Below are 20,418 nucleotides of genomic sequence, written 5' to 3'. Positions count from 1 at the left end.
TGTGTGTCTGACCTGCTTACCTGTAGCACGGGTGCCCCTCAGGGGACCGTCCTGGCCCCCTTTCTCTTCACCCTCTACACGTCGGACTTCAGACACAACACTGACGGCTGTGTGCTGCAGAAGTTCTCTGACGACACTGCGATTGTTGGTCTCATCAGTGATGACGACGACGTGGAGTACAGAGGACTGACGCAGAACTTTGTGGACTGGTGTCAGCGAAACCACCTCCTGATCAATGCAGGGAAAACCAAGGAGATGGTGGTGGACCCCCCTCACCGGTGAACATCCAGGGAATGGACATTGAGCAGGTGGACTCTTTACAAGTACCTGGGTGTTCACCTCAACAACAAACTGGACTGGACTCACAACACAGACGCACTGTACAGGAAGGGCCAGAGCAGGCTCTACCTGCTGAGGAGACTGCGGTCTTTTGGAGTGAAAGGGGCACTCCTGAAGACCTTCTATGACTCTGTGGTGGCATCGGTCATCCTGTACGGTGTGGTCTGCTGGAACAGCAGCATCACCGAGAGGGAGAGGAAGAAGCTGGACAGAGTCATCAGGAGGTCCAGCTCTGTCCTGGGCTCACACACCACAGTGTGCAATAAATTATTTATTTAGTTTTTGATGCACTATGTACAGTTTATAAACCATTTCTACCTCCACTCACCTGTGCAACAACTGTTAATATGTAAACTGTTTATAATGTATATATCTTTTTCCTAACTTATCCCTTGCTGTCTGTATGCCGTTGCAAAAATGCAATTTCCCCATTGTGGGACTAATAAAGGTTTCTTAATCTAATCTTAATCTTCATGTAACTGTATCTGTGCACTGATTATAACCTAAGTTATTGTTTTGACAGGGTTACGTCCCTCACCGCCTCCTCCAGACTGTCAAGTTTTAAATCAACAACAGACTCCACCTTTTTGGTGAGTTTGTTCTTTGCCTTAATGCCTGAAGAAGAAGATGGTGCTCACTTGTAAGATGTGACTATTTCCACATCAGTCCCACCGATACAGCTGTGTAGGTGGTTCCTTGAGGGGCCCCTGTGCTGTCAGGAGGTCAGACGCACAGCTCTGCAGTCTCACAACCTGTGGTCGACCTGGCAGGTAGTCCTTGATCCATGAGACAAGGGGAGCGTCCACCCAGGCTCACCAGGGGTCTGAGGTGTGACAGCTGCACCACAGGATGGTTCTTCTTTGGCACCTGGGCCAGGCCGGATGTTCTCCACAGCACCCTCTGAAGATGAAGACTGATAACCTCTTGTCTCGTGGTTTGGACTTGGTCAGAAATTTGCTCCAACGTTGAAGGAAAGTAGTGGAGTGGTACTTTCCTACGCATTTATTGCACGTGAACGTTACATGTCGTATCTGGATGGATGTCCCGTCATGCACCGCGGCTGGATTCTCCCACCGTGACCGTAGGATCCAGAAAGAGAGAGAGAGGAGAGAGAGAGAGCAGTAATGGCGGCCGGTTAGAGCCACACACAAACACCGCGTCCGCAATCAGCCGCACTCACCGCAGCGCTCCGGGGGCCACCAGCCTCACAGTCCGCGGCGGAGCCAGCGCGACAGGCACGGAGCGGAGAAACTGGAGTAAGGGGGCGGGAATCCTTTAGTGGACGGAGACTTTCCTTCTACTTTTCAAAAAAAAAAAAAAAAAAACATGGACGAGCACCCCGGCGGAGGAGGGGTCGGTCCGCGACAGCCTCCGCCGCAGCAGCAGCAGCAGCAGGGGAGCAACAGCAACACTAATCCACCGATTGGAGGAGTCATGGTGCCGCACCAGCCCGACGAGCTGCCTCGGCCTCAGCAGCAGTACACCATCCCCGGTATCCTGCACTACATCCAGCACGAGTGGGCCCGGTTCGAGATGGAGAGGGCTCACTGGGAAGTGGAGAGGGCCGAGCTCCAGGTTAGCCCACTTAGCTTAGCCTTAGCAGTCCAAGAGGAACAACAACAACAACAACAACAACACGGGGCAGCTCGTAAAGCGGGTGTTCACTAAACACAGGGGCACTACACTTCATCTAGTGTTTCACATTTGAATGAACAACCTCCGGGCGGCCGGTGTTTCTGACACGGCTTCGGGTTAGGCTAGGTGGCTACGCTCACAGGGCTTGAATAGTGGAATGCGCTGGGTTTCCGTTAGCTCGCATGGAGCTAGGCGTTAGCTGTCAAAAGATACGTTAGCAGCTAGTCTTAGCGCCGTGCCTCTGCTTTGTGAGCGTACACACAGACAGTTTATTTTTTTATTGCGTGTGTCTGAGTTGTTGGCCGGTAAAGGAGAAGTGAATCCAGCTGACTGTCAGCTAACTAATCCCTGTAAGCAGCCATTTTGGTTTGTCACGCTAGCTCTGGGTCAGCTGTGCTGCTAGCTGCGCTGCTAGCTGGCTAAGTGTTGCTGTTTAGTTTCACAGCTGGGCCTCCGTGACTGATCCACGTTTAAGACCCCCATAAAAAAGTGACCAGCACGGCTTTAGGGCCGGAAACAGCGCCGCCTGAAGCCTCACCTGTGTGGGGTCTGTGGCTGCAGGTTAGCCGCATGTATTTACAATAACAAACCGGTTTATGTGACATTTACTAATATGATGAACGATCAAATAATATAGATGCAATCAATTAATGGGTTTATTTGTTGATTTGCAGTATTTTAATTTACTTTTTAACTACATGTTTTCTTTAGATAGCTTCCATTTGAAGCTATCAGTGGGCTGATGCATTAAATTCACTGGTAATTCACAAATTATTCACAGTAACTGTTGTCCTGATCCTTCTTTATTCACCACCAATGTAATACTCACTGTAAACCTGCTTTCGTAAAACTATGAAAGTAGAACAACAGCATGGCCCCGCTGCACGGCCGTAGTTCATTAACTTGATAAATATAAATAATCAGTAGAATCATGGAACAGTTCCGCTGTGCACCCGCCTCCTGTTGAAGCACTACTATGTGTTAAAACTCTGTAAGAGCTGGTTCAGGAGCTTTTGTGGGGAAATGAATCATTTCTGCATTAACAGAGGAATGTGTAGAAGATCACATCAGCTGCTGTCGGGAGGAGTTCAATCAAAGCAGACGTCATGATATGTTGTAATGATCCTCTTGTTTTCATAGTTAGTTAATTGTGTTGCTTTTTAAATGTGGGGAAATATGAATTATTTGGAACCTGTTGAATTACAGTGTGTGAACATGATGTGACAGTTCGGGTGTTTCCAGAGCGTCTCTGTACGTCCGCTTCCTCCATGTGAAGGTTGGCTTGTCCTCTTGTTGAGTGGTGAAGTGTGGGACGGTGCTTGTCTTTGTCCTAACACACACACACACACACACACCCTGAGTGTGTTTGTAATGACAGGGTCAGCCTTAGCGCTGCGTGCTGGCTCTGCTGGGACTTGTTGTGGTGCGGCGCCGGATGCCTTCAGCATGACTCTGTCAGAGCTCCTGATAAGAGGCGAGCGTACGGACGGCTGCTGAAGTGAAGCAGAACAAACAGAAGGTGTGAACGTTGAGTGCAGGAGGGCTGTGAAAACCAGGTGAAAGGTGTGTCTGATGGTGAACCAGCAGCTCCACCTGAGCTCATGGCTCTGCTTCACTCTGAGCAGCGGCTCAGTCAGCAGTTGTTTTCAAAGACGCCCTGATGTTTATAAAGAATGAATTTTATACATAGATCATCCTCTTGTCTGTTGAGAATCTCCTTCACTCACAGAACAACAGTCGATTGTTTTTGTGGTCTGTCCCTTTGCGGCCATTTTTGTCTTTCTTCGAGGTGGTTTGGTGTCTTACTGACTGAGGTGGTTTTGCGTCTCCGTCTGAGGTTGTAGAGCAGGAGTTGGATCATCAGTAGTGATGCACACTCGGCGGCGCTTCGATCACCTGAGGCAGGTGTTGTCATTAATCTGGAGATCCACAGACAGAGGAAGGAAAAATGTTGAACAGTTTATGGTGATTGTTGCAAATGTTTTCCTTCCTTACAATAAACCTGGCATCCTTTATTCCCCCTGCACTGCAAAATGAGCTTTTGGTAATTTTTTTAACTCAGACGTGCACGTCATCCCTTCCTTTTATAAGCATCCATATAAACCTCACTGTTACACAACAGAACATCAGAGAAATCCTGTCCCAAACCCCACACAGGCTTTTTAAGGCATTATTGGTCTAATTTGCCTAATCTTCATGCTGCCTCATGTGGTGGAGACCGTTTTCTGGGACTGTTTCAATGGAGGAAGCCATTTAAAATGAAATCTTCCGCTGACTGCATGGTTTAGTAAATATATGATCATCTGTGGTTACCGGCACTGTTTTCTTTAAAGTGAGGCCCTGCTGTGTTTTTACTAAAATCCCCATCCTACCTGCAGTTTTAACATTTTCATTTTCCAAACAACTCTATTCTTAATAAAAGCTTAGACGCCACATGTTACCAGCAAACACATGACAACATTCAGGCCACATCCACACGGAGACGAAGTCGTTTTCGTTTTCCCTAAAGACGGCATCGTTTCGATAACTCTGTGTCCACATGTATCCACAGAGACCCCCTGAAAACGCTGTAGTACATATGCCAGGCCTGTGAGTGGTGCTGTAACGCTACCACAGAAGAACGCCAAAAACAGAGAAGAAGACACGGGGCACGCACACAAAATTGTGCGATGTAAACAGAGTAACATGGATCCACCTGCTGCTCGCTGTGTTGTGCAGACTTTGCTGTAAAAGCAAACACAAGTTCAGTAGATTCAGCAGCACAAACACAACACTGTAAGCCGCCGTTGGTCTTGTTGGTGTCGGAGTGAGCGTGTGCGGGGTAAGGGGGAGGTGGGGCTGTGGTGACATCATCTCAGAAAAGTTGCATATTGGGAGGAAACACGGGGACATGGCACGTAGCCACTCCGGGACCTGCTGTTTTCGTGCTCCTGAGACGTTGGATCGAGTGGATGAAACGCCCGTCTCCATGTGGACGGAGCCGCAGAGTGTTTGGTTGATCTGTAGCTTTCGACAGCTGATGTATCTTCAGGAGAACTATGCCATGAGGCAGAAAGTTGCTGTTCCCCTGTCGTCCACACGGCTCTACAAGCTGTGAGAGTCAGCTCAGGTCAAAGGTCGTCCTGTTCACCTGACCGTATCAGGAGGTGGGGCAGCGCCATGGCGACTCCATGTTTTGGTAAGGAGGGCAGGGCTGTGGGATGGAGGCTGTAATTAGGCAGCCCGGCCTACTGGGCTCTGCTCTGACAGCCTGATTCCAGCTGGACGCTAAAAGTAGAGCAGCTCGAAATAACTACACACACACACACACACACACACTGAGGTTCAACTGCCTGTCAGAAAATTAAGAGATTAAACAATGTTGTAGGATAGGTTTTTATTATTTAAAAAAACTAGCAGAAACGGTTTGGCTCTTAACCTTCTCGATTTTATGGACGTTCTCTGATGGACTCGAACGTCACCGTTAAAATCTGATTTTGTGTCCGTTATTAATAGATTTTCATACTGAACTATACTTCACACATGATGCATTCGAGGACCTTCAGAAAGTTGGTCTGAATCAGTCTTGTTACTTCACTGAGGTGTTGATAAATGTGGGATTTTAAGCATAGACGTGGTCAGATTTTTAGACTGAACCATATGTAATGTGATGTGTTCGAGGACCTTTGGGTGTGTGTGTGTGTCTGTGTGTATGCAGTTGTTCAGAGGAATGGCCCTGATGACTGGCCCTCCTGCTCTGATCTGTCAGCCTGGTAAATCTGGGCCAGTGAGCTCACTTCACACACACACACACACACACACACACCTTCATCATCATCATCATCACCCCAGTGCTCTGACCTCACTCCGCTCCCTAAGGAGCGCTTGATTCATGCTCACCAGGTGCACTGGACGGGAGGGGCGGAGTGACTTCAGTCCTGAACTGAGAGCGGCATTTGTCATGTGTGCAGCAGTAACACACACTTTTTGTCTCTTCTGGTCGGGGGTGGGGGGGGGGGGTCTCTGGGGTGTCATGGAGCTGTGGCTGTCAATCACAAAGCCGGCCAATCAGAGCAGGGCTACACCAGTGTGGCGTGTTATGTAATCCTCCTCCCAGACGTCCGGACCTCTCTCTCATGGCCAGCAGAGGACCTCTGGTTTCCCCGTTGTCATGGTGAACTTCACTAGAGGAAGTCGCATAGGTCCCTCTGCCCCTCCATGTTGCCATGGGCACACAGAGCTCTGTGTGTTTGTATAAATAGCTCTCAGCCTACATCAGTGTAGGGTTTCAGGAGCAGCTGCTGAGCTGACTGACAGACAGGAAGTGCTGCAGAGCGACAGGTGATGGAGGTGATGTGGAGAGAACGTGACGACGTCCTCCTCCTCTGTCTGCTCCCTCTTTGTCATCTTCTCCTTTTTCTTCATCTTCTTGATCTTCATCCTTGTTTCTTCCTCCCCTGTATCACACATTAGGATCACACTGTTTGACTGATATCTCCAGTTAAAAATCAATGTTCTCACTTTTAACGTGAACACCACAGAACAAGAGCTTCCTGGATCGATGTGTCGTAAATGCTGCGTTGTAGAAGAACCACTGTACCTGGACGTGCTCATGGAGGCTGTGTGTTTGTGTGTCTCTGCAGGCGAGGATAGCGTTCCTGCAGGGAGAAAGGAAAGGTCAGGAGAACCTGAAGAACGACCTGGTTAGAAGAATAAAAATGTTAGAGTACGCATTAAAGCAGGAAAGGTAAGAACCTGAACCTCTGAGCTGTCGGTACACGGTGCACACAGCTGAGCAGACACAGCCTCGTGTGCTCTGTTTGCCCTTTAACCGCACATCTGGAGGTTAACATCTGTTATTTTGTTTTTTTCTCAGAGCAAAATATCATAAATTAAAATATGGAACAGAGTTAAACCAAGGAGAGATGAAGATGCCAAGCTTTGAATCAGGTAGGTGATACACGTACTCCTCTTCTTCACCCTCCTCTTCTTCAGATCGTCAAATCATTTCTAAAAGATCTGAACCTGCGTTGGACTTCTCCAGTGGTACCTGAATGTATCACATGTGTCATTCGGTTCCATCAGAACATCTGAGCTCAAATAGAGTTCATCCAAACCACTTTGTTCTCATTAAATATTCTAAACGTTTCTGTACAAGCTGTAAAAACTCAAACATGGTGTTTCCTGAAGGTGGCGCTGTGTCAGTCACTACTCCTGTTTTTTGTCCTGTAGACACCAAAGACTCGGAGGTCTCTGCTGTTCCTGCCAACAGTCAGCTCACCTGGAAACAAGGACGGCAGCTGCTCCGACAGTACGTTCCCCAGACCTGAGCTGAGGCCACAGTTTATAATGAGTAAAATGCATCAGGTGACCATCGTCAAACCGTCGGAGGACAGGTGTTGATACTGCGTGTTGTGTTCAGGTACCTGCAAGAAGTGGGATACACAGACACCATCCTTGACGTCCGCACTCAGAGGGTGAGGTCTCTGCTCGGCCTGTCGGGCTCTGAGCAGAACGGCTCTGTGGAGAACAAGAACCTGCAGCACCTGATCAACGGGACGGAGCGCCGCAAGGACACCAAGAGGTGCAGACACGCACACAGACACGCACAGAGACACGCACACAGACACGCACAGAGACACGCACACAGACACGCACAGAGACACGCACACAGACACGCACAGAGACACGCACACAGACACGCACAGAGACATGCACACAGAGACACGCAAACAGAGACACACAGAGACACGCACACAGACACGCACAGAGACACACAGAGACACGCACACAGACACGCACAGAGACACGCACACAGACACGCACAGAGACACGCACACAGACACGCACAGAGACACGCACACAGACACGCACAGAGACACGCACAGAGACACGCAAACAGAGACACACAGAGACACGCAAACAGGCACGCACAGAGACATGCAAACAGACACACAGAGACACTCAAACAGAGACACGCAAACAGACACGCACAGACACACAGAGACACGCAAACAGACACGCACAGAGACATGCAAACAGACACACAGAGACACGCACACAGAGACACGCAAACAGACACGCACAGAGACATGCAAACAGACACACAGAGACACGCACACAGAGACACGCAAACAGAGACACGCACAGAGACACTCAAACAGACACGCAAACAGACACACAGAGACACGCAAACAGACACACAGAGACACGCAAACAGACACACAGAGACACGCAAACAGACACACAGAGACACTCAAACAGAGACACGCAAACAGACACGCACAGACACACAGAGACACGCAAACAGACACACAGAGACACGCAAACAGACACACAGAGACACTCAGACACGCACAGACACATACAGAGACACGCAAACAGACACACAGAGACACTCAAACAGACACACAGAGACACACACACACACACAGAGACACTCAAACAGACACGCACAGACACTCAAACAGACACACAGAGACACACACACACACACAGAGACACTCAAACAGACACGCACAGACACTCAAACAGAGACACGCAAACAGACATGCACAGACACACAGAGACACGCAAACAGACACGCACAGACACACACACACACAGAGACACACAAACAGACACACACAGAGACACGCAAACAGACACACACAGAGGCACACAAACAGACACACACAGAGACACACACAGAGACACACAAACAGACACACACAGAGACACGCAAACAGACACACACAGAGACACGCAAACAGACACACACAGAGGCACACAAACAGACACACACAGAGACACGCAAACAGACACACACAGAGACACACACAGAGACACACAAACAGACACACACAGAGACACGCAAACAGACACACACAGAGGCACACAAACAGACACACACAGAGACACGCAAACAGACACACACAGAGACACACACAGAGACACACAAACAGACACGTGCCACAGAGACACAACATGACACGCACACAGGGGGAATGTGTGACCATGTTTGTGCTCATGTTCAGGAGTCCAGGAGATGTTCTAGAGACGTTCAACTTCCTGGAAAACGCAGAGGACAGCGATGAAGATGAGGATGAAGAGGGAGACCTGATGGATGACATCAGCACAGATAAACACCATCGAGCCAAGAAACACAAAACAAAGGTTGAGACAGGCCCGTCCACACGGCCGCTGAGCACCTCTGTCTGTGTGCTGACCGTTTCTAACGCCTCCTCCTGCAGGTGGGGAACGAGGGCTTGGCGTCAGAGGACGACGCTGACACAGAGGAGGCGCTGAAAGAGTTTGACTTCCTGGTGACGGCGGAAGACGGAGAGGGGGCAGGTGAGGCTCGGAGCTCCGGAGACGGGACGGAGTGGGGTAAGAGACGCCTCTGCTGGTGAGTACAGGAAACAAAGGATCCTGAGGAGATGCTGAATATTTGTGTCCCTCTGCAGCGGAGCCGCTACCGTTTCCTACTGGAGGGGGGAAGTCCTTCCTGTTGGGCGGGTCAGACGACGTGTTGGAAAGCGTGCTGGGTTTGGGCGACCTCGCTGACCTTACCGTTGCCAACGACGAAGCAGACTACGGCTATGATGTGAGAACAAGCAGCGACTGTTGTTTAAGAAGCAGATTTTCACTGATCAGGTCATTCACGCCCTCATTTTCTGTTTCTCTTCAGCTGCCGACCAATAAGGAGTCTTCGTTCAGGAAGACGTGGAACCCTAAGTACACGCTGCGGAGCCACTTCGACGGCGTCCGAGCGCTGGCCTTCCACCCCGTCGAGCCCTGTCTGGTCACTGTGTCTGAGGATCACACCCTCAAACTGTGGAACCTCACCAAGACCGTCCCTGCCAAAAAGTACGCAGACGCCATCACTGACCACGAACACAGCTCCGATCCAGCACGTCAGCTGGACCTGAGCTGCTGATGACCTGTCGGCTGAGAGGATGAACTCGTGAGAACGAGTCAGCGGCAGAGATTTGACGGTTTTCCTCGTCATCTTTAAACTTCTCTCTGCCGCAGAGGAAAATCTTCCTCTCACACCGACAGGTCTTCAGTATTTGCATCTCATTTTCTCCTTGTCGCAGCTTTTCTGTGATGCGTTCAAGTCCTGCACATAATCCCTGTAAAGAAGTCCCCTCAGGATTTACTGCGGTGTGTCATCGGCTTGTAGGACAGACGCTCTGTGCAGCAGATGATGAAGAGGCTGTGTGACCATCATGATGATGATGATGATGATGAAATAACTGTATGTTTTTATCTCCATTGCTTTTCAGAAGTGCCTCTTTTGATGTGGAACCCATCTACACATTCAGAGCCCACATGTACGTATCCAAACACACACACACACACACACACACACACACACACATGATGAGGGTTAGAAAATTAATCAATATAATAAATTAAAGTTCAAATAAAATATTCAAAATATATTGAAATATATTAAAAGGCGACTGTTATAATCCTGAAAGTGTGGAAATCAATCTTTCTCGGTAGTGGTCCAGTGTTGTCGTTGGCGATGACCTCCAGTGGCGAACAGTGTTTCAGCGGCGGCATCGACTCAACCATCCAGTGGTGGAACATCCCCAGCTCCAACGTTGACCCTTACGACACATACGGTACACGTGGGCCCACGACCCAACTCCCCACAACATTTGTCGGACAGTTTTCACCAACGATGCCTGCTTTCCCCCCTCTCGTCTAATCAGATCCCAGCGTCCTGGCGGGGTCGTGGACGGGCCACACGGACGCCGTGTGGGGCTTGGCGTACAGCGACATTAAGAGCCGCCTCCTGTCCTGCTCGGCCGATGGGACCGTGAAGCTGTGGAACCCGACAGAGAAAAACCCCTGCATCAGCACTTTCAACTCAAACAAGGGTGAGAGCAGAGCGCCCCCTGCAGGACGCAGCCGCAGTCAGCAGGTCGCTCTCCAGCTCATTAATGTGTGTGTGTGTGTGTGTGTGCCCACAGAGCACGGTATCCCCACATCAGTGGACTTTAACGGTTGTGACCCCGCCCACATGGTGGCGTCCTTTAACAGCGGAGACGTGGTTGTGTATGACCTCGAGACTTCCCAGAATGCACTGGTGCTGAAGGGACAGGGAGACAGTAGTAAGAATGCACACCTGGAAAAGATGGCTGCCTTCAACATGGCAGGTTTTTGGAGCAAGTGTCGCATCATGTGTGTGTTTCTTCTTCTTCTTCTCTTCCTTCAGCACTCCCAGGGTCGAATCATATCAATAAGGTGGTGAGTCATCCCACGCTGCCCGTCACCATCACCGCTCACGAAGACCGGCACATCAAATTCTACGACAACAAGTCAGGTTGGTCTGCACCCCCTCGCTTGTCAGTCACACAGCTGTTAGCTTAGCTTAGCATAAAGACTGAAACCTGATCAAACAGCTGCTCAGCATCCTGATGTGTTTTCCTGCTTGTCTCCCTCCTGCAGGTAAAATGATCCACGCCATGGTGGCTCACCTGGATGCAGTGACCAGTCTGGCCGTGGATCCAAACGGCATCTACCTGATGTCCGGCAGTAAGTCTCTTTTTGAAGTCTCAGTTACACAGATGTAAATCAAACGAATTCATTTCAATAAATTTATGAAGAGTAAAGTTTCTTTGTGCACATATCTGACATTAAATTTAAAAATGTGTAAATTAAGGCAACAAAATAAATGTAAAAAGATAACATTGAATGCAGAGGAAGGATTTGTAATAATCAATGATCAATAATAATCACAGTCATCGTGGTTGTTTTCCTCTTCAGGTCACGACTGCTCTCTGCGTCTGTGGAACCTGGACAGTAAAACGTGTGTTCAGGAGATCACGGCTCACCGCAAGAAGAGCGAGGAGGCCATCTACGACGTGGCCTTCCACCCCTCCAAGGCCTACATCGCCTCCGCCGGAGCCGACGCCCTCGCCAGAGTCTACGTGTAGACGAGGAGGAGGTGGAGGAGACGACGGCAGCAGGGCGAGAGACACAGAGACAGACAGAGAGAGAGAGAGAGAGGCTAGTCTGTTCACACACAAACGGGATTCAGGTCTGTTCAGGTGTCTGAACACAGAATATATATTAATATGAAAGACTGAAGGTGACGGGATCTCCATCGGACTGAACACACACACACACACACACACACCTGCGACTGAGAGACGTTTATTTAAACGTTTAAACCTGCAGGTTGACACACAGCAGCTCACCTCTCCTGTGATGTCATCAGGCCCCGCCCACTCCCTCCTCATGTCAACCCTAGTCTGACCTCCTGACGCCCGACAGGAGTCCTGATGAGCTGAGGCAGATTTAATGGAAAAATCCCCCGAGGCCAGGAGCTGTCGTCACAGTGCATCATGGGACTGTTGGCAGAAATGAGAATAAAGGTTTAAAGGTGCATTTCCCCCAAAACGATTCAGTTTAAGAACAAAAAGCTCAGTCAGTGTCAGCTCTGTCCGTCAGAGCTCTGTCAACAAACATTTATTCACAGTGCAGGTTGTTAAACATGGCGGCTCTGACGTGCAGAGAACTTCCTGATGTTTCCTGCCGTTCAGACTGGCTGCTTTGATTCTAGTTTGACCCGGAGGACAGTCCCAATTCAACAACCCAAAGCTGGCACGATGCATTCAGGTGCTTGAGAGAAATCAGTGATATTTTAATGTTCAAAGTTCATTCATAGATCTGTGCGTGGGCTTTGTTTGGTCAGCACACAGACGGGTCACAGATCTTCATGTATCAGACCAGAGTCCGGTCCATGATGACGGTGATCAAGGTTTAGATTCAAGCGGTGACGGATTTTTCCTTTAAACCTCCAGAAACACTCAGAACGTCTGATGTTTGAACTCACCTCGTTCTTTTCTGTTTTTTTAATCAAACACAAACTAAACCTTCAGGAAAAGAAGAACATTTTAACTTTTTTACAGTTTTTAAGGAATGTACATGAAGACAATGATCCTCGGTTTTGTTTCTTAATGAACGGCCACAGTGGTTCAAAAATCAGACCGTTCTGTTTGTCTGAGCTTTGAGCTGATTGGACGCCTGTCCAGAGGAGAGAGAGTGAATCAGCCCCTGGTGGGCCAATGAGAGCCCTGCATTAAAGCCCCGCGACGTACCGAGCAGTGGATTCAGACGTTTTAGCGTAACTGTAGTTACATATTTTTGTTTGTGTAAAATAAATCTAGTTTTTATAATCCTTTTTTATAATTGTCCCGTCGTGGCACCGAGGAGGATTCTGGTTCCTCTTACCCGTCCGCTCACAAACCTCACCCCTCTACTTCCTGTTTTCATCACATGGTCACAGACCTGGTCTCAGTTGGAGGCGGGGTCTGTTTCAGTTTCATGTAGGGAGAAGAGCTGCTGCTGAGGAGGAGGAGGAGGAGGAGGAGGAGGAGGACTGTAGGCGCTCAGCTTTACATGTCTGCTAGCTGAGGGCTAGCACAACGTTTTCCACACAGACGACACAGTCAGAAGCAGCGCTAGGCTAAAGTTAGCTAAGCACAAAAAACATCAAGCAACCAATTATAACTACAAAACTGACATGAGGTGTAAAGTTAGCATTAGCTTCAAATATTCCAACACTGGAAGTTGTTTTTAAGGGTAGCATTAGTTGCTAACATTAGCAAGTGTAATGTAAGCCTGAAAAAGTTAGCATTAAACAAATGTGTATAAAGCATGAAAGAAATCAACATTGGCTCAATGTTACCATAAAGACCATAAAGGTCTGTGTATAAATAAAAACATAAAACCTGACCGACGGTCCAAATCCTTCTGTTAACAGCACAAACCCGGTTCAGTCCTCGGCCGGAGAACGGAACAGAATAATCTGGATTTTCCAGAAATAAATTAAAAGAAAATGTTGTCATGTTGAATTTTATTCATGCAGAAATGTTGTTACTGAACCAAAAAAAAACATAAACCGGTAAATAATGGTACCTGAATGCAGCACAGGCTGTGTGAACAGGTGAAGCTGCAGGTGCAGGTGACTCCTCCTCCTCCTTCCTCCTCTTCCTCTTCATGTTTGCCTCACTGGCTCCTCTTCATCACAGCTGAAGTTATTTATATCACTTTGTTGCTCCAGGGGGAACTGTCCAATCAGAGGCCTCCTGGGCAGGTTTGGAAATCTGCCACCTGATTGGTTTTTGTTTTTGTTTTTTAACTTGAAGGGATTTGTAACAGGAGCGGCTCCTGATCGATCACCATGAATTCTTTTTACTTTCACCAACGCTAAGATTTCCTGTGTAACTACAACTTTTCTGTTTGTGTAATGCATGATTAATACAATAAAAGTATTTTTTCTAGTCTTCCAAAAAATGGAAAAAAAAGTTCTGATCAGTTTGCGAGTTTTGCTGAGTTTTGTAAGTTTTTTGTTTGTTTGTTGTTTTACAAACAGCAGATTTTAAAGACTGTACCACATAGCAGAATTACCGCTGTTGAAATGTATATAAAATGTCTATAATAACTATTAAATGGTGTACCTGTACAGACGCTGCCGCGCCACTCTTCATTCTGTTCAGCAGCTCCTTCGCTGCATCACCAAAATAAAAGCTTCTGTAATTCACTCCACTTCCTGTCACATAAATATATTATTTATACATTTACAAATATAAAGAATGACGTGAAAATATTTCCTGATTTTACTCCTTTACATATTTTGGTGCATGAAGCTGATCCAGTGGAAGAAGAAAGTCAAATATCACAGATCTTAATGATAGTGCTGTCGACACTGGCCGCTCGGGGGCGCTGTAATGCAGCTGAACGAGAGAACTCACGAAGAAGAAAAGCCGAGCGGAAGCGGAAATGAGGCGCCTTTTGTTTTGAAAGAGGGAAATTTAAAACTCGACGGCGTTAGTCCGAAGTAAACAAAAACAAGACGGAATAAAAACACAAAACGCGACAAGAAATGGCTGAAAACTGACTTTCTCCACTCTTCAATGTAAAGTAGGTTTACGAACGAAGAGTTTGTGGCGACGGAGGCGGGTTTCATTGTGATAGTTTTAACGTTTGAATGTCTTTCAGCGCAGAGCAAAGTTTTCTGTGTTTATTTAGTCCAAACACGTCACTTGTTATATTTAGACGATGTTATCGCAACGTTACATTTAGCTGAATTTACTTTAATACATTAGCTCGCGACAGCTTTCTGCAAAAAACATATATCGATGTTTCGTGACATATATTTGCTTTAATTCCTGTTTCTTCTTAATATTAAGTAGCTATATTGTGCTGATAGTTTTAATTATTATTTGTTTTTTTGGTTCTGTCAGACTGGTATTTCACAGCCTGACAGAATTGTATAGTATGTTGTATATATATTAATCTACATTTAAGGGTTAGGGTTCATTTTTATAGGCCAGGTTTGATGGGACGTGTCCTTATTTGTGTTCTCCACCTCCTGTCTGCTGCTGTCTCTGCAGGGCTCATTCACAGACATGAAGAAAAAGGCGAGGACGACACAGGTCACTGAGGGCGGCAACATCCCGCAGGAGTGTCAGTAACACACACACACACACACACACACTCATCTGCTGTTTAGAAAGATTAGTTAAGTTACTTAACCTCATTTTAGACCATTTAAAATCATTTAGCTGTCAAAGGCCTGAAGGCTGAGGACACACTGCACAGGACCTGTCGTCCATTTAGAGCCTCGTGTTAACATAACAAGCATGTCTCAACAACCTGGAGAGGATGTGCAAACACCACACAGAAAGGCCGACCGGGTGGCAGGTGTTAACCCCTGGCCTCCTGGCTGTGAACCGGGTTGGCTCCAGCCGCCCCCCCAAACCATGTACAGGACAAAGCGGGTCAGGGGAATGGATGGATGTTAATGAACATAATGTTTGTGTGCATGTGTGTCTCCAGGCTGTGCCCTGTGCGGGTTCAGCGATGATGATCCGGCCATGCTTGGGGAAAAGGTCACACTAACAGAGGAGAAACTCTCTGTCCACTACTTCTGTTTGGTGAGTCTTGATGTGTTCACATGTACGTCAGACACAGGCGCTTATTTCAGTGTATTTTATTTCCTCTCCAACTGGAGCACACGTGTAGGTTTCGTTTGTCCACTCATGTTTCTGAGATATGGAAAAACTGGACATAGTTCAGACCCAACATGCTGATCTGTGTGTGTGTTTTAATAATGTGTCTCAGCTGACCTCCTGTGGAGTCTACCAGCGAGGAGAGGAGGACGAGGGCGTCTTTGGTTTCCTGGTGGACGACATCAAACAGGAGGTCCGCCGGTCGTCTCGACTGGTGAGCAGTTGTTATTTTAAGTCGATGAGATGAGAATGAGAGCTTTAAAGGAAAATGAATGTTTTTTGTTGTCAGAAATGTGTCATCTGTAAGAAGAAGGGAGCGTGTGTCGGCTGTAATGTCAAGAGCTGCAGGAAGATGGTTCACTTCCCCTGCGGCAGGAAGAAGATGTTTGTCTCCCAGTTCACCGGACTCTTCCCGTGAGTTTCACGTCAACGTAACTGAGCACGTTTGTTAGACTAAACAGATGAAGATTTTCATTCAGAAGGTTGAAGCGAGGCGTCTGGACCTGTAGAGTTTTCTTGAAGTCTGAATTCTACAAGTCCAGATGCCTCGCGTCCACCTTCAGAACCTTTTGAAAGAAAACGTACAAATTAAAAACTACATAACATTTCTTTATTGATGAATCCCATCACACTGCTCAGCAGACAGAACACACAGATTTTAAAGATGACCGTGTGTGTGTGTCCAGGTCTTACTGTCCGGATCACAGTCCCTCTCAGACTCTGTGTGTGGCTTCCGACATCAGCCTGCCTCAGTCCTGCTCCATCTGTTTGGACTCCATCGAGCCCATCTTGTCCTACTCTGTCCTAAAATGTCCGTCCTGCCACACTAGCTGGTTCCACAGGGACTGTGTGCAGGTAGAGATTTTATAATCTGTATAATCTGTGTTTCATGTGAGTCAGATGATCTTCACCTCTAACTTCCTGCTGTGTGTGTGTGTTAGCGTCAGGCCTACAGTGCAGGCCTCTTCTTCTTCAGATGCACTCTCTGCAACAACAAGGAACGCTTCCAGGAGGAGATGCTCAGGATGGGACTTTACATCCCAGAGAGGTCACACTGCGCTCCTCACCAGGCAAAGCTTCAACACTGAATACATTCGTTTAATAGAAGGACTCTTATTGTGCTTCATGCAGAGATGCATCATGGGAGCTGGAGGCAAACGCGTACTCGGAGCTGTTGGAGGTTTACATGCGCTGCGACACTCTCCTCTGCCTCTGCAACAACGGACGTACACACTCAGCCAAAAAAGGGTACCACATGTCACACAGTGTGAGTCAGGCTTCATCCTCTGGGGGCAGGAGCGAGCTGATGTTCTCTTTGTCTCAGCTGGTTCGAGGTGATTCGCTGCCGGCTGTGTGGATCCAGAGGGACGCACAGGAAGTGTTCGGGGCTGAAGGTGGACACCACAGACTGGGCCTGCACCGAGTGCACCCAGGCCACTGACGGGAAAGGTCTGTCCGGTTCTTTATTCGCTGGTCTGTGTGATTCAGCCTCCTGCTGGGATGATGAGCTGATGGTGTTATTTCTGTCTCCAGCTTCCCTGGTGGCATCTCCGCAGGGTGTCCAAAGGAGGAGTCTGTTGTCCAAACGCCACCTGTCCCCCATCCACTCCGCCATCAGCTGCAAACGGTATAAAATCTAACACATCTGTCTTCTATCTGTAGAAGGTGCACAAATCCAACACACCCATCCTCCATCAGGTCCAAACAGTACTAAAACAAACACACAGCGTATACAAAACAAACATGTCCTCAGTGTGCGGGTTTGTTGTCCATCTGTGTCCCTCTCAGGACGTCCTTACCTGTGCGAACTGAATCACCTGAGGAGCTCCTGCAGGCACTGGTGTCCCAGCTCCATCCGGTCAGTGTCGAGGTGGAGGTGAGCGGGGACCAGGCGCTGTCAGCCGGTCTGGACCTGGTCAGAAGGACTGACTTTGACCCCACACACACTCTGTCCGTCAGGTCGGTGGGAGGAAAACAGTGATGGATGCATGTGTGCTTCAGCCGCTCTGTGTCTCCTCACCCGTCCACCGTGTCTGTCCAGGTTCAAAGATGAGCAGCAGACTGCATTTCCCAGCAGCCTCTGGGACAGCAACATGGCCAGGCAGCACTTCCTGAAGCTGGTGGTGCAGCAGATCAAGGAGTCGGTGGTGTTTGAGGGTCCAGACAGATCCAAAAACCTGGCGCTGGACACTCAGGGTGAGTTTCTTCAGCAGCACAGCTGGTTGCTGCGGAGTCTTATCTGAAGGGTGTGTTTGTTTTATTCAGCGCTGCGTGAGGATCTTTACTTCGATGCGGGCTGCCTGCTGGCTCTGGCTCTGGTCCACGGTGGTCCACATCTCGGCTTCTTCTCCCCTGCTCTCTACCAGTGTCTCTTCAACCACCCGGCCAACGACCCCCTCAGCGTCTCACACATGACCCCCAACACACACTTCGCTCGCCAAGTCAGCCGGGTAAGCTGACTGACTGGTTATTCTCTTCTCTCAGAGGTCATGTGACCAGAGTTGGTTTGTTTGTTTCAGATGGCAAAGGCGGAGTCTTTAGAGGACCTGAAAGAGGTCATGGCAGCGAACTGGGAGTACCTGGAGCTGGCCGGCTGCAACCGTCCAATCAGCAGTCTGGAGGAGAGAGACGCCCTGGTGAAGGATTTAGTCAGCTTCACCATGATCTCCAGGATGCAGCTGCCGCTGCAACGGTGAAGCAAACGGAGACGCCTGATACAGATGCTGCCTGTCTGTTCTGCCCAAGGGGAGACTGATCGTGTTTTTGTCTTCCTGCAGGTTTCGGGAAGGTCTGCAGACTCTGGGAGTCTTTAATCAGGTGATTGATGCACACAAACGTAACACACACACTTATGAGTTTGTCACTGCTCCACCAGGGAGCAGCAGGAAGTAGAAACTGAGCTGATGTAAACACAGCAGCCACCACGGTGAGCTGCACCGCACAGAGCTGCACGTCTGTCAGCACCGAAGCAGCCGGTCCAGCTGGACGGAGGCGTCCAGAACTCTCTGTCTCTGAGCCACGTCTCTGTGAGGACAAAGATGCAGCGGTCTCTGAACTCCCACCGCCGAGTCCAGAGAGGAGACATTTATTCAGGGAGGAGGCGTCAGAGCGCAGGACGGAGCGGCTTTGAACCATCTGATGGCTCAAAGTAGTACCACAGCTTGCAGCTAGCTGGTTAGCATGCTAACTTTAGTTAAAGTTGTTTTTGAGGATTTCCACAGCAGACACCAACACTGGTAACACTCTGGTTGGACTGAGGGCAGAGAAGATTCTATTCTTCTGATTCTTCTACATATACAACAATATACAACTGATATGATGTGAAGCTATGATCCACCACTGCTGCAGCGATCAGAAGAATAAGCACAGAGGAGTGTTCATGACTGATAAATATGATCTGCTCCAGGTCCAGCTCTTCCCGTCGGCCTTCTGTGGCGTCTTCTGTGAGGATCCTCATCAGCTCAGAGCTCAGACCCTCAGTCAGCTCTTCACCGTCAGCTTGTCCGAGCTGGAGGACAAACTGGACCGAGAGATGCCGGTCGTCACCTTCTGGAGACACTTCCTGCTCGAGTGTGAAGGTAGGAGGAATTAGGAGGAGTCTGCATGTTATGCTTTTATGTGTTTACACACGTCGTCTCTTTGGGGATTGGCTGATTTATAATGTGGTTCAGCTTAAGCGGGTTTATACTTTTGTAGAATACAAGGAATGCTTTTATTTTGAAGGGTAGCTCATGAATGTTTCCTCTCCTCAGTTGGAAGAAGCTCCATCACCCTGTCAGACCTCCTCCGCTTTGCTACAGGAGCTGAAGAGCTGCCAGCAGTCGGCCTCCGCCCTGCACCCTCCATCTCCTTCCTCCACCCTCTCCCCTGTTCCTCACATGGAGTCAAAAAGGAGGGGAGGAGAGCGGTGGAGTGGACGGAGGAGGGGCTCTTCCCTCAGAGCGACCCTGCATCCAAACGCCTCCTCCTGCCTGTCACCTCCTCCTACAGGGCTTTTAAGAACTCCATGGAGCATGCCGTCAGCCACCACGTGCACCTCCTCGCCACCGAGAGCTGGAGGAGGAGGAGCAGGAGGAGCGAGGAAGCATGAGCGGCATTTCAGGAAAACATCCCTGTTCTCTCTTTTTTTTTTTTTGGCCTATATTTTTTTATTGACTTGTTTTCAAGTGTCTCACAGAGAAGGAACTTATTTTGTATGTTGAGAGCGCCCCCTATGTTCATTTATTGTACATACATACATGTATCGTTTGTTTTTCATGCTGTTTTTGTCATCCTGTTGTATAATGATCAATATCAGACTGTATCTGATATATATAACTATAAGGGTGCGGCTGTCTGAACTGGTTCATGTCACAGAAATCCACCCTTCAAAGTTCTGTTTACTTTTTGTGTAGATTAGGATTTAAATTTTATAATCAAAAAAGTCAAATGAATAAAATTGACAAGAGGTGCT

At 48.4% G+C, this 20,418-nt stretch overlaps 2 protein-coding genes across 2 annotated transcripts; both read left to right on the top strand.

The window, feature by feature from the left end:
* The first annotated feature begins 1,400 nt into the window (after positions 1-1,400).
* On the top strand, positions 1,401-14,421 carry strn3 (striatin, calmodulin binding protein 3). The gene is made up of 16 exons (XM_028395537.1): positions 1,401-1,914; positions 6,597-6,700; positions 6,830-6,903; positions 7,186-7,264; positions 7,376-7,537; positions 8,970-9,108; positions 9,186-9,321; positions 9,399-9,538; positions 9,623-9,801; positions 10,221-10,268; positions 10,444-10,565; positions 10,656-10,823; positions 10,917-11,057; positions 11,162-11,269; positions 11,395-11,481; positions 11,713-14,421. Exons 1-16 carry the CDS (start codon positions 1,666-1,668, stop codon positions 11,880-11,882), a joined length of 2,106 nt encoding a protein of 701 aa, XP_028251338.1. The 5' UTR covers positions 1,401-1,665; the 3' UTR covers positions 11,883-14,421.
* Positions 14,422-14,740: 319 nt separating this feature from the next.
* On the top strand, positions 14,741-20,175 carry g2e3 (G2/M-phase specific E3 ubiquitin protein ligase). The gene is made up of 17 exons (XM_028395536.1): positions 14,741-14,874; positions 15,348-15,420; positions 15,793-15,890; positions 16,078-16,179; positions 16,255-16,379; positions 16,652-16,820; positions 16,907-17,013; positions 17,097-17,213; positions 17,290-17,414; positions 17,499-17,592; positions 17,754-17,924; positions 18,007-18,161; positions 18,231-18,415; positions 18,485-18,657; positions 18,743-18,782; positions 19,372-19,543; positions 19,718-20,175. Exons 2-17 carry the CDS (start codon positions 15,363-15,365, stop codon positions 20,053-20,055), a joined length of 2,229 nt encoding a protein of 742 aa, XP_028251337.1. The 5' UTR covers positions 14,741-14,874; positions 15,348-15,362; the 3' UTR covers positions 20,056-20,175.
* Positions 20,176-20,418: the final 243 nt, after the last annotated feature.

Source organism: Parambassis ranga, chromosome 22 (genome assembly GCF_900634625.1).
Source record: "Parambassis ranga chromosome 22, fParRan2.1, whole genome shotgun sequence".
In the NCBI taxonomy this organism is placed as follows: domain Eukaryota; kingdom Metazoa; phylum Chordata; class Actinopteri; family Ambassidae; genus Parambassis; species Parambassis ranga.
This window is presented reverse-complemented; position numbering and strand designations above follow the sequence as displayed.

Bases quoted from the DNA above. Each gene is read 5' to 3' on its own strand.
- strn3 (XM_028395537.1), top strand. From the start codon at position 1,666: ATGGACGAGCACCCCGGCGGAGGAGGGGTCGGTCCGCGACAGCCTCCG. The intron at 1,915-6,596 runs GTTAGCCCACTT...GTGTCTCTGCAG, and splicing joins TGGAGAGGGCCGAGCTCCAG to GCGAGGATAGCGTTCCTGCA. The intron at 11,270-11,394 runs GTTGGTCTGCAC...TCCCTCCTGCAG, and splicing joins ATTCTACGACAACAAGTCAG to GTAAAATGATCCACGCCATG.
- g2e3 (XM_028395536.1), top strand. From the start codon at position 15,363: ATGAAGAAAAAGGCGAGGACGACACAGGTCACTGAGGGCGGCAACATC. The intron at 16,180-16,254 runs GTGAGCAGTTGT...TTTTGTTGTCAG, and splicing joins TCCGCCGGTCGTCTCGACTG to AAATGTGTCATCTGTAAGAA. The intron at 17,415-17,498 runs GTCTGTCCGGTT...TTCTGTCTCCAG, and splicing joins CCAGGCCACTGACGGGAAAG to CTTCCCTGGTGGCATCTCCG.